Here is a 15,785-nt window from a genome sequence, read left to right as displayed (position 1 = left end):
AACAAAGCCGTTAGTAGCCGTTAATAGATAGCCTTAGCTAAAGATATCAACTTACACATTGTTATATTTTATAATAGTTAAAGCATTAGTATATAAAGAAAATCCAAATAAACGTCCCTTTCTCCAAGTGCAACATTTAAGTGATGACCTATTTAATAATAATAATACAATACTGTTAGTTATAAATGTTATATGTTCTTTAATTTACCTTTTTTTTTTTTTACTTCTGACGGTTCATTTCTCCCTTCCATACATTTAAAGGTAGGGTAAGAATGGAGAAACCAGCTCGAGTGCGCTAGAATTTGAAAATACGCAGCCGAAAAAAATCTGCCCCTTCCTTCAGACTTCCTCACAGAGCCCCTCCTCCAACACACATGAACGCGCACATGACCAATGAGGGCACGAGATCAGTTTGTGCACAGACGGAAGGCTGACAGGCAGGCAGGCCATCCAGTTACTTTAGCCGGCTCAGATGATTGGTCGTGCTTTTTACAGCGCCACGGCTTCCAGAGGTGAACTATTTGTATGTATTTATTGTCAAAGCATTTAAGATATCCATTGCTCTCGGGATGTTAAGTGTTTCTGAAGTGAATTACCTACCCCACCTTTAAATTACTAGGTTTGTCCATTGTGAGTTGATTAAGATATTATCTTTAAGCCAATTCCTTTCAATTGGTTTAATAATTGCTATTCTTATCAGAATAAATTGGTGGGAATCTTTTTGTGTATTGTCTATTACACAGACTCTTTACTGTTGTTGTTGACCTTTAGCTTTAAAATAATCATTGTAGTATACTACATAGCTTTCAAGAAAGAAGGGATCATGTACACAACCATCACAACTCCAATTAAACTCCAATTCGTGTTCTCATTTGGTACAATTTTATTGCCTACAAGTACATTTACACTTATTTTTCTTCAATTGTCCGACTTTTATCCATACAGTATATCCAATGTATACAGTACAGCTTTAAATTATGTTCAATCCTGAAGTATTTTTAGCTAGTTTATCAATATGATTGTTACAAAACAGTGCATATCACATCAACTGATCAATAATCATAAAACCGTGAAACTAAACTACTGTCGACAGGCATAATGAAGCTAGCTTCTCCAATATACTGCTCTTTGAAGCCCCTGTTGTGTTTTTGCACGCAGGTGAAGATAAGTACAAGATATTGTATACATCCAAAGTACATTTTAAAATCTAAAACACATCCGGTTAAAGTTAGAGGGGAAAAGACACAGACAATTCCCGAAAGCACATCCTCTTTTATCGGCTATTTGACTCTAAATTGTACTTTGATTTACAAAATGAACATCATTATATATTAAAGAAGACTACAACATAGCATTTGGCACCATAACCTAATTAGGAAAATGTTAACAGCGTTAATAAAACAAGTAAGAAGCCGGTAATCTTCTCATAAGACTTCTCCACAATGGCTTCTTGTTGCTGAGATGCCCCCTGCTGGCCGCTTGAAGGACAGCAGATCCGTGTTGGCTTCAACTTCAGACTCTGCTGGTTTGTCTCTTGATCGTTTACTGCAATATAGATAACATATAAATTAATTATACAATCATTTATGGATTGCAGATTTCAGGGGGGACATAACAGTTATTTCAGGATACCTGCAAAAGATTAAGACATGTCAAAAAGTTAGGATGTTACAAACTGTGCAATGTAGGAAGTACCCATGTGTTACTTCAGTATAAGTAGCACCACTAAATTGTAAAAATACTCATGCATGCATTCAAAATCTAGCTATAGAAGTTTGTACATCAAAATATACTTTAGCACCAAAAGTACTTGCTATGCTTTTCTTTCAGAATCATATATAAATGTTAAAGTACTGGTTTATAACACAGCTGGTAAAGATGGAGATAACTTGATTTGCTTTGTATACTGATGTTGGATATTTTTTACTTATAATTACAAGTCATTATATGTTTATTCACTAGTTAATTTACATGTGAGACATCAACAAATATTTGAATGTCACTGTCTTAAACAAACTAGTTTCCGATACGTTCTTCTTCCGGACTTTGAACTGTATCCTATCAGAGAACTGAGAGCCCCATTTAATTACAAGACCTACATATAAATATCTAAAACAATCTAAAAAATGGGCCTCGATTAAGATCTTCTTCGACCTCGTTAAGATTTAATTTATTCTAAAGATCAAGTCTTAAATCAGACTTTAGTTCCACTACTTTTACTGTCGCTACTTTCACTATATTTTGATGATAATACTTTTCTAATTTCACTTGAGGAACATTTTGAATGCAGGACTTTTACTGTAACAGAGTATTCCTACACTCTGGTACTTCTACTTTCAATTAAGTACAAGATCTGAGTACTTCTACTTTCAATTAAGTACAAGATCTGAGTACTTCTACTTTTACTCAAGTACAAGATCTGAGTACTTCTACTTTCAATTAAGTACAAGATCTGAGTACTTCTACTTTTACTCAAGTACAAGATCTGAGTACTTTTACTTTCACTCAAGTACAAGATCTGAGTACTTCTACTTTTACTCAAGTACAAGATCTGAGTACTTCTACTTTCACTCAAGAACACGATCTGAATACTTCTACTTTCAATTAAGTACAAGATCTGAGTACTTTTACTTTCACTCAAGTACAAGATCTGAGTACTTCTCCCTCTTCTGGTAAATGTACTTCATTAAATGCCACCACTGAATGTGCTGAGATTACCCATAACCCCCCTTGGCTTTGCAGGTGAGCCAACTGGACTGGGTTACTCTTTAGCTGTGCAGTATAGTGAGGTGTCAAAGGGTTTACATTAGCTTATATATGAATGATTATCTTCTTGTTCTCTTCACCTGGGTTTCTCAATGTCCTCGATGCACTCTGGCAGACAGGTGTTCAGAGTTTCAGGAAGAAGAGACGCCACTAAACCAGATCCCACCGCCACGGCACAATAAGTGACCGCAGGGAGGAGGTGCCACACGTCCTCCAGCAGCATGATGAGCGGAGAGATGGAGACGCCCAGACGCGCTATGAAGGAGGTGAAGCCCAAACCGTTCTGTCTGGAATCAGAAAACCTTTATTAGTCCCGCAGCTGGAACATGTACAGCAGGGGTGTCCAAACTTTTTTCACCGAGGACCACATCCAGAACAATATACAAAGGGCTGGGTACTCACTCGGGGTATATTGCCTCATAAGTTCTGTGATAAGTTGGAAAAGTCAATCCAATGTGGGTAAATTATGCTTGATACTTGAAAATACTTGAATTGACTGAATTAACACATGAATACTGTGTAATATATTTCAACATAATATATTTAAGAAGTACAATATAAGACAAGCAGAAGTTTATTATACTCAAGTCATTATACTTTTTTTAATTTGCTGAGTGAGGGCCGATTGAAAATGGTCCGCGGGCCGCATTTGGCCACCGGGCCGTAGTTTTTGGACACCCCTGATGTACAGCAAAAGTGGCCAAGGCATGCAATAATAAAGATTAAGCCAACTTATTAGATACAGAGAAGAAAAGCACACATTCGTTTTAGAATACAAGAAGACGAGCTGCGTTCATGATTTCGTTCGGCAGCCAAATACCGGGAAATAATCTGTGATGCGTTTGTGTTTGTTTCCCGGGAAACCCTCACAAGAAACAGCGGCTGTTGTTTTGCCTGCTGTGACGTGAAGTTGCCTCTTGTAATTATGCCTTCAGAAGCTTAAAGGTTCTATTTATCATCTGAATTTAGCGAAACAAGTTTAATATTCTAAAAGCCAAGACTTTGTTTATTTGAAATCAGATGAAAACAAACTGCCGTGTTATCTACGATTACTATACGCTTTTCATTCATCATTTCAGCCGGAGGGGGGGGGGGGCGGCGCTGAGGAACAGCAGAGAGCTGACCGGTGCCTGTGTGGACCCTTGTGTCAGCAGAGGCTACAAGTGTCTTGGGTTCAAGTTAGATAACTAATGTCTGGGTTAGTGTTCATGACTTCATGTCCTCTTAATGGTTCATCTCAATACACACACACTTTCCGTGCTTTCCAATAGTTTAAAATAGTTTTATTCCACTGTTAAACAACCTGTTCAACACGAACATGCCACAACAATTAAATAACATGTCTGTGAACTGATATTTGTTCACTGGCTTATTAGAGGATGTTCCCATTGATTGTAAAATGTCAATGAAGATGTCAGACTTAGTATATTTGTTAATAATTACATACAACACATGGAATTAGTGTGTGTGTTCCAAGTGAATCTGCGTTGCCCATCCCTGCTTTAGATGAAAATAAGGAGCCAAGAACTCAATGGTGCTCTCGGAGGAGATTCAGGTGATAAGGGGGGGGGGTTACCTTGGTTGGTGATTGGCTAATGGTTGCACAACCAAAAAAAACATTATGATACCAGTAGTTGTTTTCATGCATCAAGTATTTTCTCACCTCATTAGGAGTGTTGTTTTTTGTTTACTTATCCTGAGGTTTTATTTAAGTATTTCTTTACCTCCTGGAGTCGTGCATTTGAGTCCAACTGCCTCGTGTCCGAAGTTCGCAACAGGAAATGGGTGTATGTTGTATATGTGTGTATATATATATCACATTTTTTTATTTCTGTGTGTATTTATATACATACAAACCTACATCCGAGGTTTGCAGTTAAAATGCCATAATAATCGGGTCCCTATTTTCTTTATAAGCTTTCTGCCTTCCCGCTTCTACTCATTTTGTTTGATTGTCTGTTTCATTAAATGTCTGTGTTAATATTGAATTAGTAGAATAAGAACAAGGATTTGTTCTCACCGTATGACTGTAGGAAAGAGTTCAGTTGTGTAGAGGAACACGATGGTGAACGAGGCTTCAGACAACGATTTACCCAGGACGGCCACCACAGTACGAACGATCCACTTATCTGAGGGGAAATATCAAAACATAAAATCTGTGAGTGATCATGATTAATCACAAGGTTTTTATTAACTTGTAAATTGGGATATTGGGGGGGGGGAAAGAAGTCATTCACCACACCTACAGGTCGAGTGTTGGAGCCATTAACAACTGATTTCTGATGGACTTATGACATATTTGAGTTATAGCATTATTTGTAACTAATATTTTAAGCACTGTTAGATTCTTGTGATTTAATACAGACACTTATCTGTTTTTGGGTTTGATCGTGGACGGCCTTCAGTATTTAGATTTAGACACAGAATTAAGCGCATTAGTAGATCTCATTATTTGGCACATCGTTTAAAGTATCGATGGCGCAACTTTCAGCTCATTATTTCTCTAATCGTACTTTCGACGATTGCCTGATCACAAAAGTGATATTTGGATTTATAATGTATTAGTTTTTTCTGGAAAGTCAGCCGAAGTTCATCGTTTCGTAAGTCATGTGTTTTTGTCACACCGTCACCTAACCTCCTGTGGCTTCAAAACGTTTAAAACCCAGGTTTGTCATGCATCAGTTGTGCGGTGATGGTTCAACGGTTTATGCAAAACATGTAGCTTGAGCTAATTCCTCTGCTTTCCCAAATCATGCTGAACATCTCCGCAGTGGAAGTGAAGGAGCAGCTCAAGATTCAAGGCTTGTATTGTCATTCGTACATAGCTACAGTGTAGTTATGTCGATGAAGATCTTAGGTCCCAGGCTCTTGGGTCAAACTTGGTAATGCGATTCATTTGCATTCATTTTTTCTAATGCTTTAAGGCGGTGTTTCTCAAACTTTTTCATACCAAGGACCACTTAACCAATAAAAACCACCTAACTCCACAAATATCCCAAATCACATCGTTTTTCTAGAACAGATTACAAATCGCCTGAAAATGGTACAAACAAGTGGCAACGTGTGTGATGAAGGTGTTGCGCTGGGCTATATCATGCAATCAAAACTTTAGCTTGCTCCATTGCAGAGATATTCCTGCGAGAGTGCGGAAAACTAAAATGTATTTATTTATTTCAAATGTGAAATTGTACCAATATACTCACGGACCACTAGGGGGCGCTCACGGAACACACTTTGTCTTTCGTTTTTTGTAAAGCACTTTGAATTGCCTTGTGTTGAAAAGTGCTATATAAATAAACTTGCCTTGCCTTTGAGAAGCACTGCTTTAAGGCTTCCAGATGTATCTTGAGCATTAACAGCCCCTAGTTCAGATATCTGACAAAGATAATCCTCAGATACGTTGACTAGAATCACCTTGTGCAACGAATATGTTGATGAAGAGACAGAGCCCCGTCAACAGCAGGGCTCCCACCTCACCGGACCTTCGGCCAATTTTCTCCAGGTAGAAATACACACCGATCTTCATGGGCATTTCGATGGATGCAAATATGAATTGTGTGAGATATGGGTCTAGTCCGAACCCAGTGATATTCAGACTTATCCCGTAGTATGTGAAGGCAACTCCATACCTAGACAAATGGAACAAAGTAATGAGACTTTTTATTCAAATTTAACCTGAGCTTGATTAGTTCAGTGCTTTCAGTATCATCAATCATAAACCATATTGCACATAATATGAAATACAGTCTGTTATTTGCTTTCTTTCTGATCGTTAAATCCATTTAAAAGCCAGGCTTAGCTTAGCACATAAACAATACATTACAGTAACAGCTAACCTGGCTCTGCCACAAGTTCAAAATCCACCTTCCGACACCTCTAAGGCTCAATAATTAACATGTTTTATCTGGCTTTTGTATATCATACACAATCAGAAATGTCGAAGCCACATTTTGTTATAATTTTTAAACTTTGGACAGAATCAGGCTAGCTCGTTTCCCCTTCTTTCAATCTTTAAACCTCATTAAGCTTATTGCTGTCTGGGTATTGATCTTCTTATTTAACTCTCAGAACAAAAGCAGATGATAATACTTCCCAAATGGCTTCCCCAATATCTTGACATTGACACTTACCATACTATTCCTAAGCATATGGAGAGTTTCCTGATATTTGGGGTCTTGAAAAGATCCACAATGCTGTATTTATTTCCCCTGTTTTCAACTTGAGCAGATTGCAGGAAATCCTATGAGAAAGCAAATTTACAGTGTTTTCTCTTATTCTGACATTTCATTTAACGTTTGTAGACGGATACAAAGAGAAACAAAAGGTTACCAAGAACCACACAATGATACATAGACTAAAACATATTGCAAAGAGACACACAATTACACAAAGTGCCACAAAACAACTGCAAAGAGACACTAAATTGGCTACAAAGAAGATCAACGTACCGCAGGTGTGACGGTGGCCATGACCTTGGTTCTGTTGTTAGTCTTGGCACATTGCGTTATGTAATAATGAGCGGCGTCCGCCTTCCCGTTTGCCAGCAGCCACCTGGCAGACTCTGGAAGCCACCTGTAAAACACAAGTATGGTGCGTTCAGTGTCTCAACGTGGTGTGTTCAATGTCTCAATGACTGCTCATAGGATTCAGTTTCAGTAAGATATGAATACCTCCAAGCAATCACGGCGAGTATCAAGGGAGAAGTCACTGCCAGGATGAGCATCCTCCAGTCTTTTATAAAGTACGCAATGCCAACCAGAAGAATATTTCCAATCGTCCAATCCAAGCTTATGATTACTCCAGAGAAAGTCCTGTGTTCGATGCCAAACCACTCAATATCTGAAGAAAAGTCAAAGGGAAATGTGTTTAATTTCTTGTTTGCATTGTTTTAGCATTAGCCTACTTTTTCAAGGCTTTTATTGTCATTCGTACATAGCTACAGTGTAGTTATTCGATGAAAGTCTTAGGTCACAGGCTCCTCCAACAGTGCAACAGAATAAAACAGATAAAATAGTGCAAGAACTTACTTAACGCGATGGAGATGATACTTATTCCCGCGAGTGCCATGCCAGTCAATAACCTCATGATGGTAAACATCACATAGGAGGAGGAGAAAGCACTCAAGACGGCAAATATCATCGTCCCCAAATAAGACACCAGCAGCAGGGGGCGGCGGCCAAACCTGCTCATGAAAAGAAAAACTTCAGTAAATGCTCTTAGTTACTGTTGAGAAAACACTGAGTGTCCTCTTCCAATATCAGAGCAACATGATTACAAAGGTGTCCCAACTGTAGCTGTGAACATGACAGGATGTGTGATGACCTAGAAGAGCATCAGGACTCTTTGAGGCATATGATAGCTATGTGATAACATGATGATTCAGCCTCTATGGAGAGAGACATCAAGCATGCTCATTTCTGACGTGGAGCTAATCTGAACAAAACGTTGAATACTGCTTTCTATTCCTCCATCTTGTGACTGTGTGACTCCCTCTCTTGGATATCAGCATGTGAAGGACACTGTTCAGGAACTAGTTGATGCTCTGTATGTGATGACTACTTCCATTCTGGAGAGGATCACAGATACATGGATCCTGAGGTTGAAGCTCAAGCCAGTGACAAAAGATTATTAACATTTTTAAGTATTCAGAAAGTCACCATTTTGAGATAATTTTGAGAAAAAGTCATAATTTTGATAATTTGAGAGAAGAAAGAAAAATCATAATTTTGATAATTTGAGAGAAGAAAGAAAAATCATTTTGATAATTTGAGAGAAGAAAGAAAAATCATAATTTTGAGAAAAAGTTATAATTTTGAGAAAATAAGTCATAATTTTGAGATAATTTTGAGAAAAAGTCACAATTTCGAGATAATTTTGAGAAAAAGTCATAATTTTGATAATTTGAGAGAAGAAAGAAAAATCATAATTTTGATAATTTGAGAGAAGAAAGAAAAATCATAATTTTTGATAATTTGAGAGAAGAAAGAAAAATCATAATTTTGATAATTTGAGAGAAGAAAGAAAAATCATAATTTTGATAATTTGAGAGAAGAAAGAAAAATCATAATTTTGATAATTTGAGAGAAGAAAGAAAAATCATAATTTTGATAATTTGAGAGAAGAAAGAAAAATCATAATTTTGAGAAAAAGTCATAATTTTGAGAAAATAAGTCATAATTTTGAGAAAAGAAGTCATAATTTTGAGAAAGTCAGAATATTGAGTTATATTTTAAAATTTTAAAAGCCAACAGTTTGAGAGAAAAACTACAAGACCCGGTATTCCTCCATCTTGTGACTGTGTAACTCCCTCTCTTGTATATCAGCATGTGAAGGACACTGCTCAGGAACTAGTTGATGTGATGACTACTTCCATTCTTGAAGGATCAGAAATACATGGATCCTGATGTTGAAGCTCAAGCTGGTGACGAGTGATATTTTTCTAACAAGTGCTTTCCACCTCTGCCTACCTGTCACTCAGGAACCCAAATAACGGTGCTCCGAGCATCACACCGATAAAAAATATGGTGGCTGTTGCCTTGTTCAGCCCCTTCCTGCTGCACACCAGATCCCACTGCAGAGGAAACATTAAAAGCATCAGTAAGGTATTTTGGTAGTAGGTACTAGCATCATAATAAGATTTTCTTCTACGCGCTTCAAGGCCACAGAGCTGCTTTGACTACTGGGAGACTCATACACAGTCACACCAGAACTTCCCTACTCTGCGAACCGTTATGCTATCTCCCGCTCAAGGCCAGATGTCTAATAACAATGTGACTGTGTGAAGACAGATTTCTCACGTTCCCACTCATTTCCTATATAACCTTCGCTTTTTCATTGTACTACGCACACTCTGGCAGACTATTCTATGCTCTGTCAGACATGTGTCTATTTATTATTGTATCATGTATTTGAAGCTTCAAATAAATAACTAGAAAGACAAGCTCTGTCTGATTCACCATTTATTTGTTTTGATCACTTTCACTTGTACTCTCCAGCTGTGTTGGGTCCTAGATTTCCATAACAAATGGCTTTGTCGGCAGGATCTCTGCAAGTTCGATTGGGGACACCTCCGGACGCTGGTGGTCGCTCCAGGATCCTCGGATCCTCCTCTACCTCGACAGAAACCGTACGGGACGAGAGGACCAGCGCCGGGGTGGAACCGATTGACTTCACGAGATCCAACGAACTCAAAGGGCTTTCAATACTCGGTGAGATGTACAGAGTCTAAATTGTTTAAAGTTAAACGTAATTAAACTCGACATGACATTTATGAGAGGGACTGCTCGAAAGTAGGATATTTGGGATATCTGTATCATCGACGGATTAAAAAATAGTGTTTTGGTAACACGGGTGTTTTGGTAACACGGGGTGTTTTGGTAACACTTAAAGACTTTGTTATGGGAGCAAAGCAGGGTAGGGGATTTGTACATTCTCCTGAGGGTCCGATTATGGATGTCATGTGAGCAAAATATGGTGAAGACAGTCTGTCTAAATTAAATATATGGATGGAAATGTTCGGATTTCCTAAGGGAGGTTTTTTGAGTAAATTAAAAATCAAGAACCTAAAAAGAATAAATTACAAGAACATGAAGATGGAATGAAGGGTAAAAAAATAAAGTTAAAGTAAAAGACTTATAGAAAACTGGACACTCACAGAAAGTGTTTATAATACTGGGGAGTAAAAAAAAGGCAGTTGATCCCAATTTGGGATATTTTGCGTTGCAGCAGCATAAAAAGACAAGGCATTTCACATTAGGGACATTGAAAGACTAGAAATAACCAATTCAAAATGTAAGCATCTCAAATAGAAATACAATAACATTAAAAAAAGTAGATAATATACATGTTGAAATATCCTGGTGGGTTCACTTGATGTAATGATTGTAACCTATGCATTTCATTTCAAACATTCAACCAGAATGAATGCTGACATTTGTCAAGAAATATATATTGTCGTTTCCATATTTGACTTATTTTGATCAAATATAGATTCTGATGTATTTAATGTCTCTAAGGCCGCTGCACACACAGACACACCTCCAACATATAAACTGTGAACAAAAGTCATGTGCACGGAAATGCTGTTTAACAATTGTTCAGACGGGTAAAAACGTAAATCCCATCAATTTCTACCGCAGCCTCCGCCATTGTCAGACAGTTTATAGATTTTGTATCTTTACGGTCATCTGTATACTTTTCTTACTCTGTAATTCATTCAAACCTTTATTTAACGCATTGACATCATCGATCTCTTTTTCAAGGGAGACCTGTCCAACATGGCAACAAGTAGGTTACAACACGAACAGAAAACAACAGATAACACAAAAGGACATCGTATTTACAGGGCTACATGTACACACCTAGAGACATTGACAAGTACCAACAGTATCATTGCACCTATCCGAGCTTTAAAAACAGGCAGTGGAACCAATTTGCTCAGTTTCAAATCTTTCTGAAGACTGTTCCAAGCAAGAGGAGCTGCGCACATAAAAGCTTTCGCTCCTGACGGCCCGTCCACGCAGCGGCGTTGGAAGCTTCTTCGTCAAAAGTGAAAAGTGACGTCACTTTTCACCGAACTGCATTGTGGGAAGCAGAGCGGAGCTTTCCTGGCATCTCACGGCTTCGAAAGCATCGGGAGCATCAAAAGTTGAACATTGCTCAACTTTGGATGCTTACAATGCTTGCAAATCCACATCATGTCAGCCAATAGCTGCCTGCAACTCTATGACTATTGGGATTAATAAAGTACATCTTATCGTATCTCGAGAGCATATCAACAGACTCTAGCGGACAGCGCATAGGATTATATATTTGATCTTAGAACGGCAACCTCAGTCGGACATTTTAAAAGTAAATTAAAGACCTATCTTTTTAATTTGCCTTCTCATTTTTAGTAGTATCACCGTTCATGTTGTATTCTTTTAACACATTTTAATTATGTTCCTCGTTTTTTGTCAAATCAAGTTTTATTTATATAGCACATTTTTTTTAAATGATTTTTGGTCGCTCCAAAGTGCTGTACGTACAATGAATACTTCACAATAAAAACATTTTACAACAAATAAAACAGCACAAATAAAGAATCACACACAGGGAAATGTCAGGAGTCGTGCTCCGCTCAGACGAGAAGGCCAGAGAGAAGAAGTGAGATTTAAAAACCCCTAGGGTCTGGCCGACCTCACATGGAGGGGCAGAGTGTTCCAGAGCCTGGGGCGAGCTGCTGCGAAGGCTCGGTGCCCTCGGGTTTTGAGCCTGGTCCTGGGCACTACCAGCAGCAGCTGGTCAGCCGACCTTAAAGCTCTGGCTGGGGTGTAGCGATGTAGATTGTCATACTCTGTAAAGCACTTTGCGTCAAGCATGAAAGGTGCTATATAAATAAAGTATATTATTATTATTAGGGCTATCAAGGTGTTTGACAGAAAGCCAAATTCATAGCACAAAACATAATTTCCTGAGTTTTGACAATTTTAAGTCTTTTAAAAGTATGTGTTTTATTTATAAATGTTTACATGGACTGGAATTTGAAAATACACAACCGGAACAAATCTGCTACTTCCTTACAGAGCCCTTCCTCCAACACACACAACGCACACATGACCAATCAGGGCACGAGATAAGTGTGTGCACAGATGGAAGGCTGACAGGCAGGTAGGCCATCCAGTTACTTTAGCCGGCTCAGATGATTGGTCGTGCTTTTTACAGCGCCACGGCTTCCACTGTGACATTTATTTATGGATTTTTTGTCAAAGCATTTAAGATACTCATTGCTATCAGGATGTTCAGAGCATTCCATGGAATATAACAAGTGTATCTCGAGCCGGTTTCTCAAACTTACCTACCCCACCTTTAAAGGCAGCTCTTTCTGGAATAGCCTCCCAACTGAGATACGGGATCGTCCCACTCTCAATAGCTTCAAAGGTCAACTCAAAGAATGGTTGAGAAACAAACAGACCAATCACCGCTAAATGCACTTTAACACAGGGGTATCTCCTCTTGCACTTTAGGTAGAGCTCTTGTATCTCCTCCTGCATTTTATATGTCGTTGCTGCTATATTGTATTACCATGTCATAAATACTTGTGTATGCTGCTCTTGCTCTCTTGCAAATCATGTATTTTGTTTTTACAATGTTTGTAAAATGTACATTTCTTAAATGTTTTTATGTGAGGGACTGCGGATGGAAATTAGCTCAAAGGTAAATCTGGCACTGTTACGCTTGATACATTTTAATGTTTTAAGTGTTCATTACAGTGCATTGTCCCTGCCAAATAAACGATTAAAAAAAAATATATAATATAATCAGACAACAGGGGACCAGTGAGGTTAGCAGCCACAAAAGCAAATATGTTATATAGTTGTTTATATCTCCTTGAATTTATGAATGACCCAATAGGACTCTAATTTGTACTCTTCTCACGTCTTTGAGTTTCAAGAAAAGCGCTAAAAGCGAAAATGCATTATTATGTATAACATGAAGGAGTACTGCTGTCATTTGGCGACACTTACCTCTGTGGCCAAAGTGGATTTATATGTGCTGTTGTCGTACACCCATCCGTTCTGACACCGGACCGTGAAAGCCTCGTCGCTGCTGTTGAAACCCGCCAGATGTTCATATTGGGGTTTTGTAAACATCAGGCAGGAGCTCGGGGTCCCGTCCGTTTCCGCTGGAATCCCAAGAGACAGCTTCTGTTCCTGCGTTAAGTTCCCGAAGAGGCCTCCATCGTCCAGGACGTTGCAGTGGTGATCGGGAACCGCTGCCATGAAGTTATTCAGCAGAAAGTGGCAGGGCAGCGAGACTCGAGACAAGGCCTGAATCAACACCAGTTGGATTTGAAATTTTCCAAATCCATTTATTTCCGAGAGTAGGCTGTCAAAATTCATGTTTGCTGCTGCTGCACTGTCAACGCCGACATGAAGCTTAATGTTCCCGCAGTGAAGGAGAAGAAGAGCTGGAAGAGACACATTCACCAGCTCCACGTTAATCATTATGTTTTGTATGTCATTGCACAAAATGACCATTGCTATCACTGCCAGACAATTGCTCCTTAATAAGATGGTGGAATGACTAAATAAATCTGCATAAATTACTAAGTAACGTGCACAAGTTAAGTAGTGTAACAAATACAATACTCATGTTTTATTCAATAACAGGTTAACTGGAGTTTACTGTAAATAAATATCGTCTTGGGCTTCATGACGTGCATTTAGTGCATCAACAACATATTTTCCATGTGTGATGCACACATCTTCCGGTGCAGACTGAAAACTCATCTCTTTCGACTCCACTTCGAGCGATACAATTACTAACAGAGCACTTATATACTAATAAAGGACTGGCTTATCTAAAGCCAGTTGAGTAGCACTTGAAATGTTTTGGCTGATGTACTTATATGATTCTGTTTTCTACAAGTTTGTATCTTCTTGGTGGAATACATAAAAGCGTCAGCTAAATGTAATGTAATGTAACGATGCTGCATATTCTCATAAAATACAAAATTAAAGTGTCTTACCTTTGGCATTAGTCTTCTTTTTCAGAGAACATTTTGTTAATTTTTTGTCTACAACGAAACTTCTTCATTCACAATTATCTAATGCAACCACAACTACAATCTACAGCATGTAAGGTCACCAACATGCCTTGCAAACAATCAGCAGCAATGCACACAGCTGTTGATCTTTAACTCTGGGAAATCAGTAATTAGTTCAAAGAGCTGCTGTTTTTTTTTTTTTACAATACTTCAACTACTTTCTGAAATCCTCAGCTTTTCTGATATTTCATAGGAAAGCTTTTAACTTCACTATTTAAAATTAGCATTACATTGTTGGAGTCGGGAGGCCTGTTAATTTATTCCGGCAATTACTCAGACCTACTAATTGACCTATCAGAAGGGCTGCAACACACGAATAATTTGATAATCGATTAATGAAACGATTAATCGACTATTCGGATCGTTATGGTTTTAACGGTACTACTACTTTTATCGATACCGCTTATCGATCCGGTCCTTTAACGGTACTCTTATCAGTTCTTTTGAAAAAAAACAAGGTAAACTAACTAAACAAATTGTGAACAAAATGAACATTGCTTTTTATTTAAATTAAATAAATAATATTTCACATCAAAAGATAATAATAATAAATAATCTGATGACAGAACTGTTAACAGAATAGCTGAAACTTAAACAAAATAAATAACTCAGTTACCTCTAATCATTAACCCATGTTTGTATCATTTAGTTAACTCCGCGTGTTGCTGCTGCTACAGTAGCGTGCATAACATACCTGACCATACCTCGTGGAGGGGACTGTAGAGCTACTAGAAAGACAGTCGAAAACGGTGCATTCATTGAACTAAAACTATGACAAAATATGTTCTTCAACGACCTTTTTTCCCATGACTAAAACGAGATGATGAAGAGACGGCACCGACGGCAGTAAACAATCAACATGCAATATCGTTGACGAAAAGTGACGAGGAAATATTATCAAAGATAACGTTACATCTCTGAGAGTCAGTTGTTCTCCAAGCAGTTCCATTTCCGGTGCTGCAGCTGTGTGTCTGTGTTGCGCGCGGCGGTACATTTGAATTACACCGGGGCTGCAGTCGAATAGTCCAAAAATCAGCTCCTAAATTCTAACCCTATCGTCTATTCCTTGACCTCTGAGTGAAACGTCACGGGGTTAAGGGATAGTGGATAGGGGAATTCAAAAGGACTTAGGAGAAGAGACTGCGGTACTTTAGAAAATCCGAATGCACTTGTTTATGATGTGTGTTTATGATGCGCCAGCGGACGTCCTGAATGTGCGTCTGCTGCTGTGGGGAAACCATGGAAACTACAGTTTTCTATACAGCGGACTACAACATGGATGTTCAATAAGAACGAGGGACTGATGTGAACTCATCTAGAGACTCTGCTCCGTGCTCTGATGCTGCTGCTTTGCTTTATGAACGTGGACAACAGAGAAACATATTCTTCATGACCAAAGCTGGAATTGAAATACAAAAGGAAAGTGAAACTT

General features: G+C 38.4%; 1 protein-coding gene across 2 annotated transcripts; it reads right to left on the bottom strand.

Annotated features, from left to right (window-relative positions):
* Nucleotides 1-865: 865 nt before the first annotated feature.
* On the bottom strand, nucleotides 866-15,328 carry LOC117451868 (solute carrier family 22 member 7-like). Of its 2 annotated transcripts, none has more exons than XM_071204445.1 (11): nucleotides 15,267-15,328; nucleotides 13,272-13,714; nucleotides 9,234-9,337; nucleotides 7,794-7,948; nucleotides 7,437-7,605; nucleotides 7,215-7,338; nucleotides 6,897-7,006; nucleotides 6,181-6,395; nucleotides 4,787-4,895; nucleotides 2,847-3,053; nucleotides 866-1,545 (listed from the first exon to the last, which is right to left on the bottom strand). In XM_071204445.1, the coding sequence occupies exons 2-11, from the start codon at nucleotides 13,644-13,646 to the stop codon at nucleotides 1,425-1,427; spliced, it is 1,689 nt and encodes a 562-aa protein (XP_071060546.1). In that variant the 5' UTR covers nucleotides 13,647-13,714; nucleotides 15,267-15,328; the 3' UTR covers nucleotides 866-1,424. The 2 variants fall into 2 exon arrangements, with proteins under 2 accessions (XP_071060546.1, XP_033946108.1); XM_034090217.2 differs by lacking the exon at nucleotides 15,267-15,328 and adding an exon at nucleotides 14,276-14,382.
* Nucleotides 15,329-15,785: the final 457 nt, after the last annotated feature.

This window comes from Pseudochaenichthys georgianus, chromosome 9 (genome assembly GCF_902827115.2).
Source record: "Pseudochaenichthys georgianus chromosome 9, fPseGeo1.2, whole genome shotgun sequence".
Lineage (NCBI taxonomy): Eukaryota > Metazoa > Chordata > Actinopteri > Perciformes > Channichthyidae > Pseudochaenichthys > Pseudochaenichthys georgianus.
Note: the sequence above shows the minus strand (reverse complement) of the source record. Positions and strands in the feature narration are given on the sequence as shown.